We start from the raw sequence: 22,997 nt of genomic DNA on the forward strand, positions 1-22,997 counted from the left end.
ATATGATTGGGCAACCTGTCCTGACTACCCAGGTAGATACACACTACAACAGGCGGCTGGTTCGCCTGTAGCCAAACTGGTCTTGGATTGGACCATAACTGGATAGGTACTGGGGTTGGCCGAATGTCTAATATTGTGTGTGCTTCGATGCTCGTCTCAGAGATTCATCTATCTTGAACCATCCATTCAAACGCTGTCACCGTATACGTCGCGTCTTCCGCCCTATTCCCTTGTAAGGTTTGTGACGTTGATGAATGCTCGCTTCGTTCCCTCAACGATCCGTGCCCTAGTGGCTGGGCTGCGCTGGGCCCAAAAACACCATCCATCTCCATTCTATGGGAATAACCCGTCGCTAAATGCGTTTGTAGGCTAAAACCTCAAACACCAAGGAATAGAAGAGCATCAACGTGAAATCTCGCTATTCCCATGCCAAACCTGAGTATAATCAGGGGTGGGTGTCTCTGTAAACTATTACTGTACTCGAACAATAGTGGGTGAAGGGAGGTCCTGGTCTCGACTTTCAGACACTACCCCTACCCATGGTGCCAGGTCTTCGCTGGCTCAGCGCCTCAAGCTCTTCGTCGTAAGTGGCGCCCTCTCCGTCACTAAGAGGTCCAACGGGCTCTCGCTTCCCGTGGTCAAAGTCGCCTCGCTCCGTTGTGGCAAGCACCTTCATGTCACCGCCTCGAGCACCAGACATTGCGTCGGTTTCGGCGCGAGCGTTGTTGATCATAGTTGGCAGTTGGCGGCGTCGCGCATTAATGAACCAGTTGGAAATTTGGTCTGTAAGGTGCGAACATTAGTTTCTAATCTTTTACCAATGTTTCACACGTTTGGCATGGCATCGCTTGGCTTGACTCACTCATCTGCAATCCCGTCTGTCGCATGAGATCCTGTTTCTCGTCCTCGGTTGGATATGGATGCTGAAGATGTGCCACAAACCATGCTCTCAGTTTATCCGTAGTCTCCTTGGGCAGGTTACCCCTTCGCTTTCGCTGTTTGTTATCACCGCTCAAGCTGGCAGGGCCCATATCGCCAAATCGAACAAAGTCCTGGTAGGGTGTGTTGTATGCACCAGGAGTAAACGGTGTACGGTCAAACGAGTGAGCAGAACCTGTTGATAGCGATTGATATCGTGTGGGGTGGTGATAAGGATAGCCATAACTTGATTCTCGGTAAGGCGAGACTCCAGACTCGGATATGGGGGTTCGAGAATGCGGCATTGGCTGATGTGAAGATCTGTAGCTCTCTGCAGGTGCAGGCACTGGTACTGATACAGATACTGGTGCCGGTGCCGGTACTGCTCCACGGTTCACTAATACTGATTCCCGTTCTAGAGATCGTGGTGGAGGAAGACTAGCTAAGGTCGAACGAGGCTCTGCTCGCTCGCCTACTTCCATTGAAACTGAATGAGTAGTTGATCCGTTTGCCAGGTATGGGCTTGTTCTTGTAGAAGTTGGCCAGTTCTCTTGTGCTCCTGCTTGGATTGGTAGGTTTGGTGAGATCTGCCTGGGCGATTCTCGGTCGGGACTGTAGCATAATCGTGGTACTTGGCGAACCCTCTCACTCTCTGCCTCTCTCTCTATCGATAATCTCCTTCTCTTACTAGAATTAGGTGAGTGCACATAGTGAGGTGACGCCGCGGTCAATGGCGCGGGGCCTAGTGGCGGTCCTGTCACTGGCGGCTTTGTGTTGAGGTCATGTGGGGGTTGGCTCTGGAGTTGCAACTCAGGGAAAGCCTAGATCATGTCAGCGGAAGAACAGAGGCAGGTGTGCCCTAGAGGATGGTGAGTACTACCTGTCGAATTGAAGGAAGAGCAACTTTGTCGTTCTCGACCCTCGGTCGGAGCGAATAATCAGGACATCGATTGGTCTCCCAGGGGCGCGGCATACCGAAGGATGAAGGGTGAGGAGAGGGAGAAGCGGTAGCGATCATGGACATCTTGGGAAGCTGAGGAACTGAGTATTGTGGTTTCGTTTCAGACTGTCTTGACAGTGAACGACTATCTTCCATAACAAGACGGCCAGAAAGGCAAGAAAGGAACCGCACAGCGGTCAACTTGATCTGTCTCAAGGTGTTGATAGACTACTCGTTTCCCGATTACAGAGTGACCACGAATTACACCTTAGGTTCTTATACCAAGTGTATCCAAAGTACAGTCGAACGTTCGTCCAGTGATTGGTGCTAGAGCGATGAACAGCTGAGAAAGCAACAACGTTGTGTAAAGAATGAAACTGTGCAAACCGTTCCCAGGAAGGCTCAACACTTGTCGTATCACCAAAGACAACAATAGAGGGTAGAAGGTGGTTCAAGAGGATGGTGGAGGGTCCGGGATCATGTACCGTTGGTGGGAAGCCCAAGCCTTTTGTATATCAGAGTGCAATGGCGGCTTAATGGCCTTGACGGGTTGCTCCAAATCCCTCCCATGGAGTGGGGTGCACTTAATCGTAGGGCAACGCAGACGAGGTAGCCAAGATAGGAAATGCCAGCAGACACAGGGCCATAGACAGTCTGAGCGGAGAATTTCAAAGTGGCCGGGGCTTAACTGGAGATGTTGTGGTATTAGGGAAATCAACTCAACCAAGCCACACACACGAGGTCGTGGGAACAAAGCGTTGTGGACTGGGATGGGTAGTTTTTTGTAATAAAGCAAGCATATGGCAGAGTATCCGTACTGGATGGACAGTCCCGACGTCTTCACCTCGGTGCGGAGGAAACAACTTGACGGGCAGTATAAACCTGGAGGGTTCGGGCATGCGAGCTTCGACAGGGTACGGTACACAGGGCGATCAAGAAACCAGGGGGAATGAGGATGGGGCAAGATGAAGAAACAAATGTCCTAGGTTCGGAGAACATAGCGTAGTATCGCCAGAATAAGAGAAACGTCACCAATCCCAAAGCACTCACGAACAGCTTTGACAGACTTGTGGTTGCTGGGATATGCCCGCTTTCTGGATCAGGGGTGAGGTCGACATGGAGCAGGGGCTCAACAAGCGGGCCAGGACCTGGCGGCCGTGGCTTTTAGTTCTCAATTTAGGAAGCCAGTTGGAGAAGCAGAGAAAGCAAAGGCGACCAGGTTTGGTCAATGGTGGCTGACACGCCATGGTGTGAGCGACGCTATGCTGGCAGCCTTCTTAGTTTGGTGTGGAGTGTCACTTTTCGCCGCTCCCACCCCTACTGCATGTATGTATGTCCCTTTTATGTACGTATGCATTTTTGTGTATAGGTATGGACTGAGGTAGGTAGTCAAAGCGGTTGAGAACGTGCCATGAATTGAACTGTCCTACGCGAAGACCAGACCGGGCTTGAGGTGCCATTGCATATGCATCTTGAACTTGCACATGCATACCGGAACGAAAATGGGCATATGAGCGTGCTGTCATTGTGTTGCCCTGACCTGACCTTGACATGACTTGACAAGACAGATCAGGGCTCGGGACATAAAATTATCCCCAAGTCGATACGATCTGCACTTCTTCAACGTTGGTAAGCCTCTGTGGCTTGGCACTAGATTGCCGAAGTGCGTTTGGGCGTAAACGTTGAAAAGTCAAAGGCCACTAATACAGTCGTTAACCACCGCTGATGAGGGGATCACGAGATTAGAACGCTCTGACCCATGCCGATGGGCTTCGGGCTGGTGGTGCCATTAAAGTTCAAGGATGACGGGTCACTGAACGCTGGTAGGTGCCATGACACTCCTTTTTTGGCTTTGCCTTTGGCCGGTAGACCGTAGCCTCGATACTTGACGGGCTGTCACATCCACAGTTTCTTGGTTAAGGATAGCGCTAAGCGGCTACGACACCCGCCACTGACAGTGGCATCTGCAGCTTGTAGGTTGACCATGATTCAAGATTGCGCCGCCATCGAGCAAGTAATTATACGTCAGTACCTTGCTGTGGGTATTTTGAATTGGTACTGTAAGCGTCACTATCCCCAAACGCAAGTGCTGTGCTGTAAACGGTTGGGATAAGCTCGACAGAAGTTTCAAGTGCAGCAATAGTCGACAAGGTCCGCCCATGCTTTGAGGTTGAATCAAGAGATTCAAAGTTATGCTCGGCTGGGTTCCTATGATATGCTCCCGGCAGTTACATATTGTGTGTTTCGGCAACCAATTCGATGTGGGGTTGGAGATTGAGAATCTGTCAAGGAATGCCTTGCTTATTGTGCGTGTCTTGTGCGATGCAGTATAGTGTTGTGCAGTTATGGTGCTGTACTTTGTTCGCTACGTACTGAACAGTACCGCACTCAGCGTCCCAGCATTTCGAAAGGGGGTCACATAAGTCCACTCAGATTGCTAGGATTTCTAACTGTGACGCGGCTCGAGCGGGTACAGAGACGGGAGGCCCGTGGCGTTGATGGACAGTCCAGGCCCAAGTTCCTGGGACTTGGGGCTGCGGCCCAAAGGAATCAAGCTCAAACGCCTCACTGAACGCAAAGACACATGTCCACCAGCAGATGTTGACCCCACAACTTGAATTCTCGACAACGTTGATTCTGTTCATTCGCGCTTGTCGGACGAACCAGCGACCACCGGAAAGATATCGATACCCAGATATATATTCACAATAGCTCGTAGCCCACCCTAGCACAAACAGGATACAGACAGCCAGGGTCTGGTAGCAAAACTTTTGTTGCGATTGGCTTGTCAAGTTGCACGATCGTCATGAAGATCGCACGGGGCCGGAACGTTTTAGGACCACCTCCGGAGCTGGGATAGCCATTCATTCTCATAGACCACGATCGGCCCCAAAATAAAAAACAAGACGTTTCGGATAAAATTGCGACATGGTACATGTAGCCTTCGGCCAATATGCACTGAAACAGCAGGTACTTCAGCAGGTGCCGTAGCATTTCTAGGCTCGTTGTGGTCTGCCACCGACGACAGGCAAAGCTATATCTGGTCTTGGCACCTGAATGAAGCTTAAGTTATCCATTTGGAAACATCGGATCGAGAAAGCGAAGTTCGAGCGTTGCACTGAGGCTTGCTGGCACTTACATGGTCCCTGGCGTGCCTGGATTCGGTAGATAATTCAGGAGCTTATTTAGTATTTGTAAACTCTGTTCGGCACCGTATAGCGGGCGTTGCACTCACCGTTGAGGTCGACTTTTATTAGGGTCGACGAAATGCGATGTGATGCCATGATGCTATTCCAGGACGAGCAAGCTGAGAAGATTTCTCCACTGAGTTGCTCACATCACGTTACCCAGCATTGCAAGGGTTTGGAATGGAAGGTGCTCTAAATGCATACCTGCCTGACTTACATGAGAGACATACATAAGTACCTACCTAGGTAGCTACCTGCCAAAATTAGGGGTCTGTTCGTGATGGAAGTAACGATTGAGGTCCTGCTTCCTTCCATCTATGGATCTTGGGTACAGTATTGAGCACCTAGGTAAGATGAGTAGGTACGGAACAACTCTACACCGATGCCCATCCTGTACTTTATTGTACGAGGTCCGGTAGTCACCATCTGAGATGAGAAGCTTTTGCATTTGCATTTGTGTATGCACATAAAAGGATATTCAAAAGGTGTTTTGCCACTTACAACTTCAGCTCTTAATCTCTCGCCAAGGGCTACAGTACTGTACAGTACTGTACGTTAATCAGCACGCCGTTGAGCGGTACGTGTAGTGTATGCCCATCTCGTTTCTCCAACGGTCTTGAAAGTCCCGATCACTAATCCAGCTGCATGCAGCCCAGTGAAGGCCGCATCGGCTACAGTATCAGGGGTCATCACCACTAGCGAAGCTCCAGTCCTCCAAATTGCTTCCTTGGCATCGGCCGCCCGACTAGAGACCTCTGCGGGCATACAAAACAGCATCCTTGTTACTATTCCAACTCGTGCTATTACAGTCGCCATGTTCAGGGCTGCGACTCAACATGCCTGCTAGGATCAGCCAAGCAAGTTGAATCTGTCAGAGCTGGTGTGCGCAGAGGCCTTCGCCCCATTCTCTAGGCTTCAGACAAGGGTGCCGGGTACAACTTTTGCCCACAGAATCACCCCGGCATCTCGAACTGACCATTCATCTTTCATCTCGGAGTTGCGCCGGCCTCCAGTTGCCGATCAGTTTTTGCGAGACGTTCGGCTATGAACGAATCCCTACGGCAATCCTCTAGTTACATCTGTCAAAAATGCACAACGGAGATGCTTCAGAATCCTCCCGATTTACTACACTACGCACTGACGGCAATTCTCGAATACATATCCGTACATATGTACATACATACATCAATCAAGACCTACCAGCGTGCTAGTCATCTAAGGTCACAAAACGTTCATCTCCTCCTCTGACCAGAAACTCTTTGGAAGCAATGCAAGTACCGCCAAGTTTAGGTCCACGTCTATCCACTACGTGCCTACGGATATGCAAACCATCATCTTTAAGAAGGTTGTTTTGCTGTTTGGTGCCGTCAACGACGATATGGCCCACCTCGCTGTGCCTGTTATGCAGGATATGCAGGCCATGCGCATTCGCACGCACAATGCTAGCTCAGGTCATACCCATACCCACACCTTGTTCATGCGAACCCTTGTTGCTTGTTGCTCGTCAAGACGTGGTGGCTGTCTGCTGTCGCACCCCGCATGGTCCCTTCCTGACATCTCACCCGAAGTGAGACAACCTCAATTGTTTGTTCGAAGTCCTGTATGTGACCGATGCATATAGACTTTGCCATTTGTTCACCATCTTGGTGTCATCCAAAGAGGGAACCGGGGCATCAGGGATGTACTCGCAAGATGGGCTGCACTAGGAAAAGAACCGTAGGTACCCTACTCGACACCCTGGTCTGTCTTGTTCAAAAACCTCCAATCGCTCTCCCGTCAGAGGTCACAGCCGACGACAATTCCCAGCGGCAGAGCCCGTTGGTCGGGAGGGGCTTTCAGGGCCCCCCCGGTTTGCCTTCCAGTTCCTAGGTCCTTGTGGGCCCAGGAAACCAACAAATCTGTCGCCCAGCAGATCTGGATTTTGACACGTTTTGCGGGACACCCCAGTCTCATCTCTGTGTTACCATCCAATCTGCTTCTACCAACGATGGGTAGGCACGCGTCGCAAGGTAAACTCTCCATTTAAGTGAAGAGGTATCATCAAAGCTCACCGCCTTGCATGAGTTCATCTGTTTCGTTATACCAGATCTGAATCGGTGGCACGACATAGTACACAAGTCTCGAAATATTGCTCCAACAACGTGGGGGCGTTCTTCATCGGAGGGAACGTTGAAGGTGCCAAGTCTCGGAGTGGTGATTCTGCTCCTGACAGCAAAAAGCGACATCCACCCACAACACCATATTGTACTTCATTGATTAATGTCGCCCCTCTCCGCCACGCTTCAGGATTGAATGCTGTCGACGTCCAACCGATTGGGTGTCCCTCACAGTTACGCCATCGCTTATCTCGCGTTTGCCAGGTTGTCATCCCTCATCATGACCTGCATGTATTCGCAGCTAGCCGTCTCAACGGCTTCCTGCATACTAAAAGCGCTAAAAGAAAAGAAAAAAGAAGAACAGCAGGCAGGCTTATTCTTTCCGTTATGTTTCAGATGCTGGTCGGGCAAACTCTGCTGTCAGTTTGATGTCGGTCTCCCAAAAGTCTGCGAGCCTCCATTACTGGGTGTGCTGCCCGAATCAACACAGACAACATCACTTGTTAAGCGATGAACAAAGACTATTCACTTCCGGCATAGACAAACATCACACATGGGCCGAAACATCTACTGAACACGGGTGCGCAAAAGAGCAAGGGAAGGCATTGTGCACAAGCTACTGGGTTGTATTTGCCAAACCGATACACAAAGAAAAGCGGTGACAGCGAATTTTTGTCTTTGCATTCCGAAGAAGTGTTTGTCGATGCATGCAGGAGCTTTCATTTGACATTTTGAGCTCATCCCAATCTACGTCTATTGGCCTCGGAACCTTGCTGATCACAAAAGCAACATAACCAGAGGTTAGCCTCAACTCATTTAAGCCTAAATCGGTGGCTACAAAGACCTTGTGCAGGTCAAAAGGACTGGCACAAAACAAAGCCTTGAAGACCATGACTCGCCCATCAAGTAGGTGGTTGAGTTCATAAAGACCAAGAAGACACGACCCACGACAACGTTGACATATCCCAACACATCCAGGACGGTGAAGAATGTCTCTGTGTGCAGGGGCTACCCTGCTGGCTCAGGACCCTCATCGGTAAGCCATATATGGATCAACTACCACATTTGATCCCCTGCGTCTGGTCTGGCCTCTTACAGTAGCATCGGATTCAATAGTCGTGTGTTTGTTGTTACTCGCGCAGAACCGAGACGAGTCAGTCTGTGTCCGTCTGTCCAGGTCGACCAAAAGTCGTTGGAGATTTTGGAACCAGGTTGCAGCGCGTATCGATACCTGCGTTTTCCTCATTGCGGGAGCGGATCACCCCGCCTAGGTCGAATGGTGGTTGCCCCGAGGTCGCACTCAGATTTTGTTCAACATAACTAATCAAGGATATCAGGATACTGGTGCGTCATCGCAGCATACGATACAGTACGTCGCCTCTGGCCAGAGTCTCTCTCCATGCATGCATAAATAGTTGCATGATATTCGTCATAAGGCCATCATTTACGCAGTACTGGTCATTGACCCTGACTGATTTGCTCAGGCAATTCTCATTGAAGGTTGACATGCCATGGAAGGAGAAGTATCATGGATATACGATACGATAAAACTTTACAGGCGGTAAGCGATCGTTGGTTAAGTCATGGTCCGAATTACAATCGCCTCATGTACCGCAAAGTCATAGACTTTGCTTTCTTCCGGGACATTAGTTTTCGCAAGATAGTCTCTTACTGGGATTTATCAGATCTTGCTATAAGCCAACCTGGTCTATGTCATTGTGACATGTGACCAAAAGCATACCTAGTCCTTGTCAACTTGACTAGGTACGTTAGAGAGACCAGCTAAGATTCGCGTAAACTAACGTGTAGGGGAAAAAAAAAAAAAACATAAGCGACACATAACGGTCAATCATACCCTGACAAGTTTCAGAATCGTTGCTTTTTTTGTCATCTCTTCTTTTGTTCTATTCAATCTGTCATTCCCATCCTGTCCTCCCATTTCAACCTGTCAAACGCCAATCGCATCATTACTTACCTTGACAGGCACGTAATTCATCATCCCGTTCACAATGACTTGGATATAGTTGCCGGGAATACTTAGTTGACTATTGAGTTGTATTCTAGGTCAAGAACATACAAAGGGTGCACCGACCTTCCAGTTGCCAATGATTATAGCCAAGAGGTTTGTGGGTGTGAATGAGGAGAGGTCAAGACTAAGTTAGCATGTTCTAGGTACTGTAATTGGGCATTGTACGAGCAGCCCAAGCTCAAGCTCAAGCTCGACTGGTCGGCTCCTTAGCCAATGTTAGAGCGATGCAGCCCAATCTCACATAGAAAAGTGAGTGAAGTGGTAGCCAAAAAGCAACTTTACTTGGGAAGGTATTCAGGGTTGTTCGAATTGCGACCCAATACGATCCACCTCGATGACAGGATGCAGTACTGTACGCACGTATCAACAAGCGACAGCTCGTAAACTACAAGGGATCTGTTTTGTTGAAAGTTGTGCTTGGTACAGAGTACTGTGCTGTACAGTAGACTACTGTACAGATACAGGCATTGCAATTGCATCCTTGGCTGTCAAGGGCCTTGATACGATACAATATGGCACCCTAGAACTATATCGGCCCAAGCGTCCTGTCAGACGGACGCCAAACCCATCTTGAGCCGCCGTGGCCGTGGCTTGCTTGGTCTTTGCTCTTTGGCCAGACCATGGACGGACCCTTTCCCCGGTTCGGTCTCTTGGTCGGCCATTTTTTCTTCTTCAGCCGTGCTCCGTGCTCCGCGCCAATCTCGGATCATGGTGGTTGATGAATACTACCTAACTACGGATACTAACTTTGCTATATACCATACCATACCGTTAACAGAATACATTCTTGAAAACCGGTGTTTCTTTATCGTATGTGAATCTGTACTTTACAGAGTATATAAGTTATGTTGTTTATAGACATGGAGACGCATACGCACGTACATACTCTGCTTCTGCTGTAGCTAGGTAAGTTCGTATTCATACTCTGATTCTGCTGGGCTCTTTGGGGTGCTACTGTGGATCACTCGCCTCGACTAGGTAACTTAGTTCAATTCGATGGCGGGCTCACTTACCTACATGCCTCATCTCACAGCGCTGTGCTATGCCATGGTACTCTGCAGCGTACCTAGTGTTATTATTGACTGATCAGATATAGGTACAGTGTGCTGCACTGTACTGTACTGTGACTTAGTACTACCTCTTAGTATGTACAGTAGGTAGGTAGGTAGCCCCGCGGGCGAATGAGAGTCGGGCGGCATCGACAACTCAGGTACCGAACTTGAGTGAGAATTCAGACTACAGTATCCGTATGTATTAAATTAGTTATGCACGACTTACGGAATCAAAACTTTCCGTTAAGGTTGCACAATTTCATTGCCCCTTATTGCAGATCAGACTAGTCAGTCAGTCATTCCATCAGCCTGCAGCTTTATAGCACAAACCGTACAGTAGCTTCTCTTCTCCTCACCCAGATTATTACAGCACATACAGTGTGGCTAGGCTGATAATGATAATGATCATAACCATGATACCGTGCCAGTGTTACTCTCTATCGTAGCCCGAAATGTCCTCTTGTGCTTTCTAAGATGCCTTCCTGACTTCACCATCTGTGCTTGTGCTCCGTCACACGAGGGACCTCAAATTCTGGAAAATCGCGACAAGCTCTTTATTGGGCAGTCCGCTTACTCGTTGAGTTTCACACACGGATGCAACTATTGCCAGTGACGGTTTGGCTTCACCGGTTGGCCGCGTGAAAACGAGGTCTTGCCGCTTTACACAACGGCACCAGCTGCTGTATCTGGGCTCGTGCTACCGAAGCAGAATCCGTCGATTAGGGGCGTGGAACATGCCTAAAGTCAATGAACACGTGCTTTAGTCTTCAGCTTTCTGTGTGCCTGACCATAGGTTTGAACCCATCGAGGGTTTATGCTGTAGGGTAGCCTTGAAAAGGCCGACTATCTGAACATCAGGGCTCCAATGCTGCATATACCTTAGCCCTGGTACGTATCGTATACAGATTCTTCGTCCTTATACTAAAGCTGTATGAAGTGTGGTATGGCTATGTGCTCATGGAATGCCGAGTCGTGCATGCACTCATGCCTGACTTCTGCCGTTCGAAGGGTTTCCCCCAATGTAACTATGGCTCCAAGTCCTGTATGACCACCAGAAGATCCGGTATCTAAGGTTGGCTCAAAATCAGTTCATGCATGTGTGGAAGTTGTATAAACTGGAAACACAACTGTACCCTCTATGCTAAGTCCTCCGGAACACTTTGTTTAAAAGTCCTCCTCCGCGTCCCCTTCGGGATATGTCTTCGGGGGGTACCATGGCTTGGATTTCCTTGCCCTTATTCGTCATTTGAGGGCTTCCATCTGACACTGGTTCGTCTCCTCGACCGACCTCGACATACTCATCTGATTCTCGATTCATATTCGGTTGCTCAAGATAACACTCGGATACGAACTTGGAATGCCCTGATCCATAAACAGTGGCTGATGCTTGTGGAACCTGAGTATCTCGAATTTTCGTCAAGCCGCGGTCCAGATACTCTACCATCTGGGCTTTGGTGACAAAGCTGTCGTTATCAGGTCTAGCGGCGCTATGGACGTCTTGAGCTTTCCTGAACAACGCAGGAAAATGGTTCTGAAACTCAGTCTCGAGTACCCTCTCCTGTTCTACCAATGCCGTAGTTCGTTCTTTGTCGTATCCAGGAGAGGAACCGAGGTTTTGTGAATGACCCTCTTTCTCAAGTCGAGCGAATAGATTAGCGAACTCGTTTTCGTTTCCCAGCATGCTCTGGCTGGCATTGGTTGATGATTTAGACAGAGACCTCTCAAAGCCTTCATCTTGTGCGCGGTGGATATGCTTGCTGAATGAGTCACTAAACTCCCGATAATGGCCTTTTAGGATGAAGCAGCGTCCGCTCCAACCACACGCCAAGAACTTGTCAAGCAAGCTCTCTGCAGATGGGCATTCCCATGGGCACTCAAGGCCACGAGAGTAAAAGACGATACATCTAGCTTGCTGCCAGCGCGAGAATGTTCTCCTGCTTTGCGCGTCGGGAAAAGCCCGCTCAATCATGTCCAATGATGCAGGGCGTATAAAAGACTGCGGAGCACGCAAGTGTATCGCACCCTTGATATGTGATCTTTGGTATTCCATCGATGACCGAAGATCGAGTATGAGGCTCTGCCCTGGCAACGCTATTTCCAAGAGTTCACCGAGGACTGCTGGTAAGATCATGCGCGGGCCTTCATGAACCCTGGCCTTGGAGTCTTCAACTCGGAGGGATGCAAAACGCTGAGCAAATGCATCCCTCTCTCTTCGATGATGAAACCAGACTTCTACATGCCAAGGCTCTACGCCTAGGTTTGAGGCAAAGAACGCTTTTTGACCATCGCTTGGTAATGGCTCGGTTTGGTAGTATTCCTCAAGACGTTTTTCAACATGAGGAGAAAATTTCTTAGGTTCTGGAACATCGTTCCCGAATGTGGTACGCCGTAGTGCTTGTTGTTGATTCATAATCATCTGACGCGTCAGATTTCCACCGCTTCCTACAGGTGATGTCGACTGTTGGCTTTGTAGTGTGGCAAGTGATGTCGTTGAGTGCATAGGTCTCATAGAACGTTGCGGTAAGCTCTGAGGCGGTATGTGTAGCGAGGAGGATTGCTGACTAGGTGAAAGAGAGCTTCTCATGGGGTCACTTTGCCTGCCGTACGTGGGATCGCGAAAAGCTCCCATCTGACTAGCCCGTCCCGCTGCCTCCGTAGCTACAAACGTCGTCCCAGAGACATTGGAGACGAATGAAGCACTGTCGTTCTCAGCAGGGTAACGGTTTGCAGAAACCAAGGTGGGAACGGATTGGTTCCGGGGCTTTTGAGTCATCATGTTATTAGAACGGATAAAGGCTACAAAAGACGTGGCATGATCTTCTGGAAGCAAGTCCCAAATAGACACTGGCATTGAAACAAGAAGCATTGTCGAATGGCTCTTGAAAACACCTTGTACCTTGACGTATTTGGCCATAGCAGGAAAGGCACTTAGCCACTGCTCCCATGCATTGATGTCAAGCCTCTGATCGTCTTCCAATGCCAAGGATATCATGACATGAGGGGTGTCTTCGTTAGGTTCGGTGAACATATAGTCGTTTCGTGAAACAGGTGCAGACTCAGCAGCTCGGCCTGTTTCATGTGCCATCACAGGCATGGGCATCAACTCGGGTGAAGGTAAGTTATCGCCACGGGATACGCGAGACATTTCGATACTGGGAGCTTTATGATTAGAAGTCATCATGAAATGCACCGGTGTAGAACGAGCTTCAAAGTATTTGCCGTTAATGGTGATGGGTCGGGGATGCTTCAGTCGAGCGAGTACTTCAGCATGGAGCATAGCAGCGGAGAAGGCACGAACACGCCACTCTTGAAGCACCTCGATCAGAGCATTTGTGAATGAGTAGCGCCCGGGGTCTGGAGCGATGGCATCCCAGCTCGAGGCTGAGATAGTCTCAGTAATGCTGGCACCGCTGGGAAAAGTCGCACTCGCGGCTCCGGCGCAGCAATCCAGCAGAATAAGAACATCCGACAGTGAACGTTCGAGGAGAGTTTGAATGGCAGACCATCTGAAGGAAAATTAGAGACTAACATCACTTATACTCGGGATGCCTTACTGAAGCCACGGAGAATTCGCTTCTCGTGTCCTAGAAGTTGTCAGGGACTTGTATATGGAAGCATCAACATCGATAATGACTTACGCGCACCAGGTGGATTGCCTGGACTCATCTATTCTGGCGTGACCACCGTAGTATACGACAAAAAGGGTATCTTGAGATTCATGATCTTTGATAAGTTGGCCAATACGCATCATCAACTCAAGATGTGAGTTCTCTGATGGGATGGCAAAGATGTCAGTACTGAAACCATAATCCTCGTTTAGGCACTTTTCAAGATCTTCCAGCTCGGGGATAACGAATAGATCATCTGAGTTCCAGTGCAGTAACAACACTTGAACATTGTTATATCTGGCTGAGGACTTTCCGCGGTTGGGAAATGCACGGGTAGCGGACTGAGCACGAGTGAGTTTGAATGTCGGTTCCATGGCGGAAAGGGACGACCAACATCTTCAAGCCTTTGAGCGAATTGACCGATGTGTTTCATGTGAAAACTGGTACGGCTTGTATCGTGTGTCGCGGATCTGGCATAATAATCTCCTCCACCAGACGCAGCCTAAGGGTTGTAGTTTGAGTCTCATGTATGCTGAAATGACTATGTATTGAGAGCAACGGGCGAACACACCATAGGAGAAGCAGTGCTTCTCGAGCCTGGGCCTTCGACAGGCCTCCGAGAACGAATAGTGACATATGGTTGATGATCTGCCATGGCGTCGAATTCGAATCCCGACTCGCTCTCAATGTTTGTTAAGCGTGAGTCTCACAGCCCGCGATCAATCGTTTTCACATCCAACCTGAAAGCTTCACCAACCCAAGTTCGATCAACGTTGTTGTTTGGAGACGGAGCGATTGTTTGATTCACTTGTGAAAATGCATTCTCGTGGGCGTCCTTTCGTAATGATTGTGCTGTGCTGTGCTCTCGGGCATCGCTTTACAAAGGCGATAAGAACATGTACATAAAAGGAGGAAGTTCCAAGCTCTGTTGCGATGTCATCTCGACGGTGACAGATCATCGGACAGGTGGGAAGTAGCAACCTAGATCGAGGCGAGCGACTTCCTTCAATTCGCGACCGAGACATAATGCACATAAAGTTGAATTCGAAGCTTCGGTCCCCAAACAGGTTTAGCGTCAATTCTTTCTTCCCTTTGGTTCCTTCCATGTATTGAGCACTAAAGGTACCTACTAACCTACCTACAATGCCTAACCTTAGGTGGTACCTAGTCAGGCTACTTAGTCTAAGCCTCCATTAGAGGATATTTCTTCTGTTGCCCACCTGGTAGGTATTTAATAGCCAGTGCCTGATCCCCCTACAGTGCACGTGTACCAAGCATAGACTCCACTCCATCCATTATTACTTCTTTCAGAAGCTCTGACCAACCAACCAGCCAAGTCAACCTCCAGACTATTGTACCTACCTAACTTGAACTTGAAGGTAACGTCACTTCCCATCCGTCACCCAAACCGACCACCGAGCTTAACGTCAGAACCATCAGTTACCTTACTGCCTATAGTACCTACCTAGTCTAAGACACAAAGGCCATCTGCACTTCAGCCTATTCAAGGTCACTTCTGATAGGCCAGTTGACACGCGACGGGCAGACTTCCTTGATAGCCCTCCTCCATTGTAGCTAGCTTCCTAGCTATCCATATCACCCTGCTGATCTGATCCGTTACCTTTGTACAGCGCGCAAACTTACCGACATGATGCGTGAGCGCGTAACTTTTGTCCACAACGACTATACCCTTGACCCTGAGGCGTTGGATAAGCAAGAAGCTGGGTTACTGGGACCCCAGATCGAGACAATTCGTCAGGACAAGCTCACTATACCTTTCAGTGAGCTGCCTCGTGAGCTCTCCGACATACTTCAAGAGTATGAAGCACTTCATGTCAGATGGGCTAGCCCCGTTAAATCAGAGATAATGGACCCTTTCACCTCCCGTATCTCGCCAGGTCTTCATGTCTATGCCACTCCGATCGCCCCAAATTCATGCAACCCGTATGTCGCTCAGTCTATACCCGAGACCCCTGAGCTACAGACTTATTGACTTATGTTTGATAGGACAAAGCTTTGTAGTTGGCTTCAGAGGTTTGGCCCACTAGACTGTTCCAAGCCCGAGGTAAGCTCTCTTATCCATGTTGCTCGATAACCACTTATTAGCCGCAGGCATTCACCGAATTCAAGCAGAGCACATCCGCTTCCCCCAACTTCTCCTTCTACCAAGCACTTGAGGACTTGCATTCCTTCATAACCACCAGCTCTCAGGAGTTCTGCCCCCAGCTCGATTCAGTCTGCAACGCCCGATTGCGTAGCCTTTTGACGGCTACTAGCCTGGATTTATCCTTCGACAAAACTACCAACTCTCTCGCTGTTTCAGCACTATGGCCTCTTCGACCTCAAACCGTGGCAGTTCCTGCGTCTACCGAAAGGAGGGTAGAGGTCGGCATTTTTGTTAACGACCGATCGCAGCCAAACATGAAGGAGAATGAGCTTGGAGTTGCTGGCGTATTGTCTGTACTTGGTGACCAGAAGAAGCCTTCACCGACCATTTTCACTTTTCCTGCCCGGCATCGTCGAGATGAAACGGGCTTCAGCTCCAAGTTCCTGGTGCCTACAGGGCTTCATCCAACCCTGCAACTTGTGTTAAGCTCTAGCAAGCCTCCGAGTACCGATGACGAGTGTACACCCTACGCGTTCTTGACATTACCGAAAACCATTTTTGCGGATCGATATCAGCTGGGAGATGACTTGTTTCTGGCATCTAAGAACCTCACTTCATTGCGATATACCACACTTCCTGTTGACCTGGAAGCGCCAGCATACACCACCGAGACATGGGGCTCAAGCATTCTTGTTGCTCTCGCACCACCCGACTCTGGTTTAGAGCAGCCATGGAGTGCTGAGATACCGCTGCACCTACGATACCTGAAGCCTTCGGCAAGTGGTCAAGCCGAGATTGAGGTGCCTTATCCTGCAGTCTTTTGGGCGTGTTCCTCGACAGAGGAGACATTGGAAAGCCCATTCGATCGACTGCACGTAGGGTATGATGATCTGTTTCCTCGCAACACTGTCTTTTGGCACAATAATCCTCAACCAGAAGGCGGTAGCAGGCTCATGAACAGAGTCACAGTACCTGTGCTCAAGGACGAGGGAGTGGGTTCAATCAGGTCAGGCACAGCGATCGTTGTTGCGCTAGGTTTTGGATGGGTTTTATGGAAGTTGGTTACCGTCATGCTAAAGTCTGATAAAGCATTGGCTACCTCTAGGCCTAGGACGGAGAATCCCCAAAAGAAGTCGTAGCTAAACTAGTAACAAGATTGGCTGTTTTGTGATGGCTTCTAGAAATTTGGTAGAGAAGTTGTAACCCTAATACTACATAACATAGATTGAAGAAGCAGGTAGTTAATTTATGGTTTGACACTCTCATTCAATAAGGTACAAACATTCCGTTCCATGGCGCACGTGACGTCAGACTACCTTACCAACCTAGGTAGGTAGCTTACCTTATTTAAAGATAGGTGCCTTGGACTTGGAGTGAGGTGGCATACCTAGCTCCGACTTCCATTGTCAATATCCATCCATCTCAATAGAACCTTGTACAAAACAGTAAAGCCTCGTTGTTGAAGACAGACATTTCATTATTGAACTTGAAATACCTAGCCAAAGTACCTACATTTTGAATTTTCATGGCTATTCTAAACTGAACAAAAGTTGGTATAATTTCATCTCAATGGCCCCAACACCATCCTCGGACGAGTCACCCGCGTCGACATCTGGTCCAGGTCCAGGTCCAGCACATGCGCCCAGTTCTCCAGAGACCAGAATTAGACGGAATGTAGCTTGCATAAGTTGTCGCGACTCAAAAGTGAGTTATCCCAATTTAAGATGAACCTCATGAGTATAGTATAGTTTAACCAGTCCACGCGATAGGTTCGGTGTAAAGCGAGTCCTGTGGCAGGACATCCATGCCAACGATGCGCCAAGCTTCAGATATCTTGCGTGTATGATAGATCACACAAGAGAGTTACGAGAAGAAGGTGACTGGCCCCTTCTTCCAATAATACACACCCTCCTGCTAACTGTTGTATAGCAAGCTTGAACTACTGGAACAGGAGCTGAGGTCTATCAAAGAAGTCGTTCACCCCAGAAGAAATACAGAACCAGTACCGATTCCCCAGACCAACGTGACTGCATTCCCTACATCAACTGCCGCGGACAATAACGCTGTATTTCCGCTATCAACCAATCTTCAAAGTCCCCAACAGCCCCCATCTTTTACACCATCAGCTCCATTGCTGCAAAAGACGGCGTCTGCGAAATCTCGTGTACTGAATGGGCAAGTCGTGTCTGGTCAGGATATTGACTGGTATTTTGAGAAGTGAGGCTCTCTTAATCTCGCGACATGGATCGGACTGACTGACTGACTGACTAATGCATCTAGATACTTGCAATGTTTTCACCCATACCTACCCGTCCTGAGAAAGAAAGACCCCGACCAATGCTTCGAAGCATCGCCGACTCTCTTCTGGACAGTCATATTCACTGCTTGCCGTCGGTACGCCAAGAGCGGGCAGATCGTAACCTCATTACTCGATACTCTCAACCGTGATGTATGGGGCCTGCTTCGAGCTGTCGCATTAGATCTCGAAACTATCCATGTCCTGTTGATCATCTGCAGCTGGCCGTTTCCGACTATCAGATTTGTTACAGATCCATCACCTACTTTCGTGAGCAGTGCGCTCAACGCATGCATGCTTCTAGGTCTGCATACCGGTCGAGGATCCCACCCTAGTTTCTTGATCGGTGGCCGCCAGCATATGACGTGTACGGATTATGAGGCATCGATAACTTGGATGTTCTGTTGTATCATAGCACAAAGGTTCGTTGCGTCTCTTGAACACGACCAAGATGGTTAACGGTGTGAGTAGAGTTTCTACTGCCAACGGGCATCCGCCATCATTTCTTCAGCATAACGACATTCAATGCAGGAATGTCGTTAAAGACACTCTTGCGCCCGAACTCATGACCCTGTTCGAACTTCAGAAGTTCTCAAACCGTCTACACACAGCCATGACAGCCCAGATACTGTCGAATAACGCAGTTCCCGAAACCGTCGTCAAAACGTGGGAAGACGAGTTTGAGGTTCTAAGACCCCTCGTCACTCATGTTGAGACAGGTAAGACTAAGGGCCTGGCGATTAGTAACCCCAGAATGACTGACAAGTTATCTGAATTTAGACTGTTCTCGTTTCATAATCCTAATTGCCCAGCTGGAAGTCCAGGCCTATTACTTCGTCTCACTTCCCGATCAACGCCCGAATTTCACCATCAACGCCCTCCGTGCATACAGCACATCTCAGAACCTCATTAACGCAGCCATCACTCTCGAATCTATGACCCAACTCCTAACCCATAGTACTCACTGGATATACCGTGCTGTTATTGACGCGTGCTGTATCCTCATGTCCACATTGCACTCCAAAGCGACCCCACCACATATCTCAGCTTCAGACGCCGACGCAGTTGTGGTACAGATCATGAATGTTCTCCGGACCTGCTCCGTACGTGATAATGACCTCCCAATGCGTGCATCCGTCACTTTGGAGACATTCTGGTCCGTGAGGCATATGCTACCAAAATGGGATATCCCCGTTGGCACATGGCCCGATCGCATCGGGGCTGCAACATCGTACTGGTGTCTTGCCCGATTCAAACAAGCATTGCAAGAGGCCAAGAATAGTACAGATGGCGCTCAGAAAGGTATGGAGGTCTATGGTAAGTGGGATTGTTCTTGGACCTCATCTATACTTACGTTGTACTAGAAGCAAATCTTCTCACCACCAACAACAACAAAGATAACGATGACGATGCCGAACCTAATCCGGAGATCAATCCGGGTCAAAATCAGACCATAGACAGCTCTATCGATCCACTTCAGGGTATTGACTGGTCCATGATCATCGACGACTTTGGATGGATTGGGGAGGGTCCTATATTTCTAGGTCCAGCATAGAACACAGGCTTCCATACCAATAGTCTGGTTCTATCGCCGCTATCAAGTACTACAGTAGACGGATCTTTTAGCAAAAATTAATGGACCAGGAAGAATATGTCTCTAGACTAAAATAGAGCAAGAGTGTTCTTCTAAGGTCAAAGCATTTTGCTACAGATGAGTAGTGCTACTCTATCACGTATCTTGGGGTTGGCCATGCAGTTAACTTTCGCTACCATTGTATGAACATCAAATTAAGTACATGAGTTTATAAGAACATGAATTTGTATGATACCCTAACTCCGTCGTGCATTCGTCAATCTCGTTCCAAAATAAGAATCCCTCAACACGCCTCATGATCTCCGGCTTTCTTTTTAATCGTAGATGTCCTGATCCATGTCGTCCACCAACTCATCGACCGCATCCTCCTCGTCTATCATGTCTTCATCTTCACCGTTCTCACTGTCATCATGATTGGACAGAACCACAATCTTGCCATCAATGAGTTCAACACGAGCGTATTCTCCATCGCGGATATTGTTGCGCAGAATGAGGATAGCGAGGCGGTTAAGAACCTCCTTCTCAATGAGACGAGACAGAGGCCTGGCACCGTAAGCTGGCGAGTAACCGCTATTCCCAAGGTAATCCTTTGCTTCGTCTGACACGTCGATATGCACCTTCCGCCCATTATCTTCCAGTCGTTTCTGGATTTCTTGCAGACGGATGTCGACAATCTTGCGAATCTCCTTGCGCGTAAGCCGGTTGAAGATGACAACCGAGTTGATACGGTTGAGAAATTCGGGCAAAAAGTAGTTGCGAAGGGCAGTCATGACCAACTCCCGAGTACCGGAGTCGACACGTCCCTCTTTAACGCCTGGTCGAACAAGGTATTCTGCACCCAAGTTAGAGGTCATAACAACGATGCAATTCTTGGCATCAACAACTCTGCCTTGGCCATCGGTGATACGGCCGTCGTCCATAAGTTGAAGAAGTACAGTAAGGACCTCCTTGGCTGCCTTCTCAACCTCATCGAAGAGCAGGATTGAGAATGGCTTGCGGCGAAGAGCCTCCGTCAGTTGACCACCAGCGTCATGACCGACATATCCAGGAGGCGCACCAATCATGCGGCTGAGTGCATGACGCTCTTGGTACTCGGACATATCGAATCGAATCATGGCCTTGGCATCGTCAAATAGGAATTCCGCCAGTGCCTTGGTAAGGAGGGTCTTTCCGGTACCCGAAGGACCGCAGAACAAGAAGCTAGGTGGTTGGTTAGGATTGCTGAGGCCAGAACGTTGGAGTCGGATGGCATTAGCGACAGACCCAACAGCTTCTTTCTGACCAACGACGACCTTGCCGAGTACCTTCTCCATATGGATGAGCTTCTCCTTCTCAGAAGTGCGGAGACGGGTGACAGGAATGCCAGTCCAGCGAGAGACGATCTCGTTAATGTTGTCTGCTGTGACAATGTCGGTGACCATTGCATCAGTAGGAGCGGTGGCATTAAGAGCAGCGTCAGCAGCGGCCTTGCGAGCCTCGAGCTCCTTGATGACAGCCTCCTGTTCGGGGATAGCACCATACTTAAGGTCGGCAGCCTTGGCATGTTCAGCATTGTTCATTGCATCCTCAAGTCGCTTCTCGAGGTCATCAAGCTTCAGCTTGGCTTGGTGAATTTCTTCACTGCGCTTGATCTCAGCCTGGTACTTTTCGCGAAGGGGCTGCAACTCCTCCTCAACGTTCTTAGCATCCTTGCGAGCCTGAGCAAGACGAGTTTGAGATGCCTCATCCTTCTCCTTCTCGAGAGCGGCGATCTCAATCATAAGCTGCCTATGCTTTCGCTCAAGAGAATCGATAATTTCGGGCTGAGACTCTCGAGCGACACGAACAGCGGCGGCAGCTTCATCAACAAGGTCGATGGCTGAGTCAGGTAGTCGTCGAGATGTGAGGTAACGAGCAGCCAGGTTGGCAGAAGCTACCAGAGCGCTATCAAGGATGGTAACACGGTGGTGTCGGTCGTATCGCTCTTTGAGACCTCGAAGAATGGAAACTGTCTCAGGAATGCTGGGTTCCTTGACAATAACCTGCTGGAATCGACGTTCAAAGGCAGCATCCTTCTCGACGTACTTGCGGTATTCGGCGAGGGTGGTAGCGCCAATACAGTGTAATTGACCACGAGCAAGCATGGGCTTGAGAAGGTTTGCAGCGTCCATGCCTCCCTCACCAGACGAACCAGCGCCCATCAAAAGGTGGATCTCATCAACGAACAAGATAATCATGTCCTTGGATTCGGTGATCTCCTTCAAGACACCCTTCATTCGTTCTTCGAACTCTCCTCGGTACTTGCTACCAGCAACAAGTGCACCAACGTCAAGTGAGAGTAGCTTGCACGACTTCAGGTTGTCGGGGACATCTCGGTTGACCACTCGCTGAGCAAGTCCTTCAATTACGGTGGTCTTTCCCACACCAGGCTCACCGATAAGAACAGGATTGTTCTTGGTACGTCGGGACAAGATTCGAACGACTCTTCGAATCTCTTCCTCTCGACCAATGACGGGATCAATCTTCTTCTCCCGTGCCATTTCAGTCATGTCAATGGTGAACTTGGCTAGGTTTTCGTTTTCTTCCTCGGTATCAGCAGTCTTGCTGTCGACTCGCTTGGTTCCGCGAATAGCTTGCACTGCCTCCTGGATCAGTTTAGCCTTGGGGACGTTGGCTTCCTTCAAAGGCACTTGGATGGTTGATTCCTCAGACAGCGCAGTGATGAGGTGGTCGACGCCAATGTAGGTATCCTTCTGCACCTTTTGCAAGTCCATAGCCTTTCTTAGCACATTGTGAAATTGAGGGGATAGAGAGACATGCTCAGGTGGTGGATCCTGGCTAGGAAGTCGAACGAGAGTTTTCTTGAGAGCCCGGTCGAAGAGTTGAGGGTCGCCATGTGCTCGCTCTACCACTTGTCGGAAGAGCGTGCTGGTGGGAGGAGGACCATTTTGCTGGTCTTTTGAAGGGTCCGCGGGAGGGTCGAGCAAAGAGACAGCGAGATGAACCGGGACAAGTTGAGAGTGACCGTATTGCTCAGCCAAGGCCATGGCATCTTCCACAGCCTTTTGAGCACGGTCTGTAAAGTCCATGCGGCTATTCATGATGGTGGTATTGAATAGTGTGTGTAGTAGAGGTGGTTATGTAAACTCGGATAACAAAGTAAAGAAACGTGAACGATGTACTCGTATAG

General features: G+C 49.1%; 4 protein-coding genes across 4 annotated transcripts; 1 reads left to right on the forward strand and 3 right to left on the reverse strand.

The window, feature by feature from the left end:
• Nucleotides 1-520: 520 nt before the first annotated feature.
• FIESC28_08574 (uncharacterized protein) lies at nucleotides 521-1,942 on the reverse strand (the record flags this gene model as incomplete). The annotated part of the gene is made up of 3 exons (XM_031162712.1): nucleotides 521-783; nucleotides 863-1,739; nucleotides 1,799-1,942. 3 exons carry the CDS (start codon nucleotides 1,940-1,942, stop codon nucleotides 521-523), a joined length of 1,284 nt encoding a protein of 427 aa, XP_031013267.1.
• Nucleotides 1,943-11,364: 9,422 nt separating this feature from the next.
• Nucleotides 11,365-14,486, reverse strand: FIESC28_08575 (uncharacterized protein; the record flags this gene model as incomplete). Its single annotated transcript, XM_031162713.1, has 5 exons — nucleotides 11,365-13,729; nucleotides 13,778-13,807; nucleotides 13,862-14,172; nucleotides 14,226-14,333; nucleotides 14,403-14,486. 5 exons carry the CDS (start codon nucleotides 14,484-14,486, stop codon nucleotides 11,365-11,367), a joined length of 2,898 nt encoding a protein of 965 aa, XP_031013268.1.
• A 996-nt stretch (nucleotides 14,487-15,482) lies between these two features.
• Nucleotides 15,483-19,789, forward strand: FIESC28_08576 (uncharacterized protein; the record flags this gene model as incomplete). The annotated part of the gene is made up of 9 exons (XM_031162714.1): nucleotides 15,483-15,775; nucleotides 15,839-15,896; nucleotides 15,938-16,995; nucleotides 17,868-18,155; nucleotides 18,219-18,601; nucleotides 18,650-18,656; nucleotides 18,766-18,953; nucleotides 19,015-19,551; nucleotides 19,599-19,789. 9 exons carry the CDS (start codon nucleotides 15,483-15,485, stop codon nucleotides 19,787-19,789), a joined length of 3,003 nt encoding a protein of 1,000 aa, XP_031013269.1.
• Nucleotides 19,790-20,142: 353 nt separating this feature from the next.
• Nucleotides 20,143-22,908, reverse strand: FIESC28_08577 (uncharacterized protein; the record flags this gene model as incomplete). The annotated part of the gene is made up of 1 exon (XM_031162715.1): nucleotides 20,143-22,908. The coding sequence occupies one exon, from the start codon at nucleotides 22,906-22,908 to the stop codon at nucleotides 20,143-20,145; it is 2,766 nt and encodes a 921-aa protein (XP_031013270.1).
• Nucleotides 22,909-22,997: the final 89 nt, after the last annotated feature.

This window comes from Fusarium coffeatum (genome assembly GCF_003316985.1).
Source record: "Fusarium coffeatum strain FIESC_28 chromosome Unknown BRIP53273_contig_202, whole genome shotgun sequence".
NCBI classification, from domain to species: domain Eukaryota; kingdom Fungi; phylum Ascomycota; class Sordariomycetes; order Hypocreales; family Nectriaceae; genus Fusarium; species Fusarium coffeatum.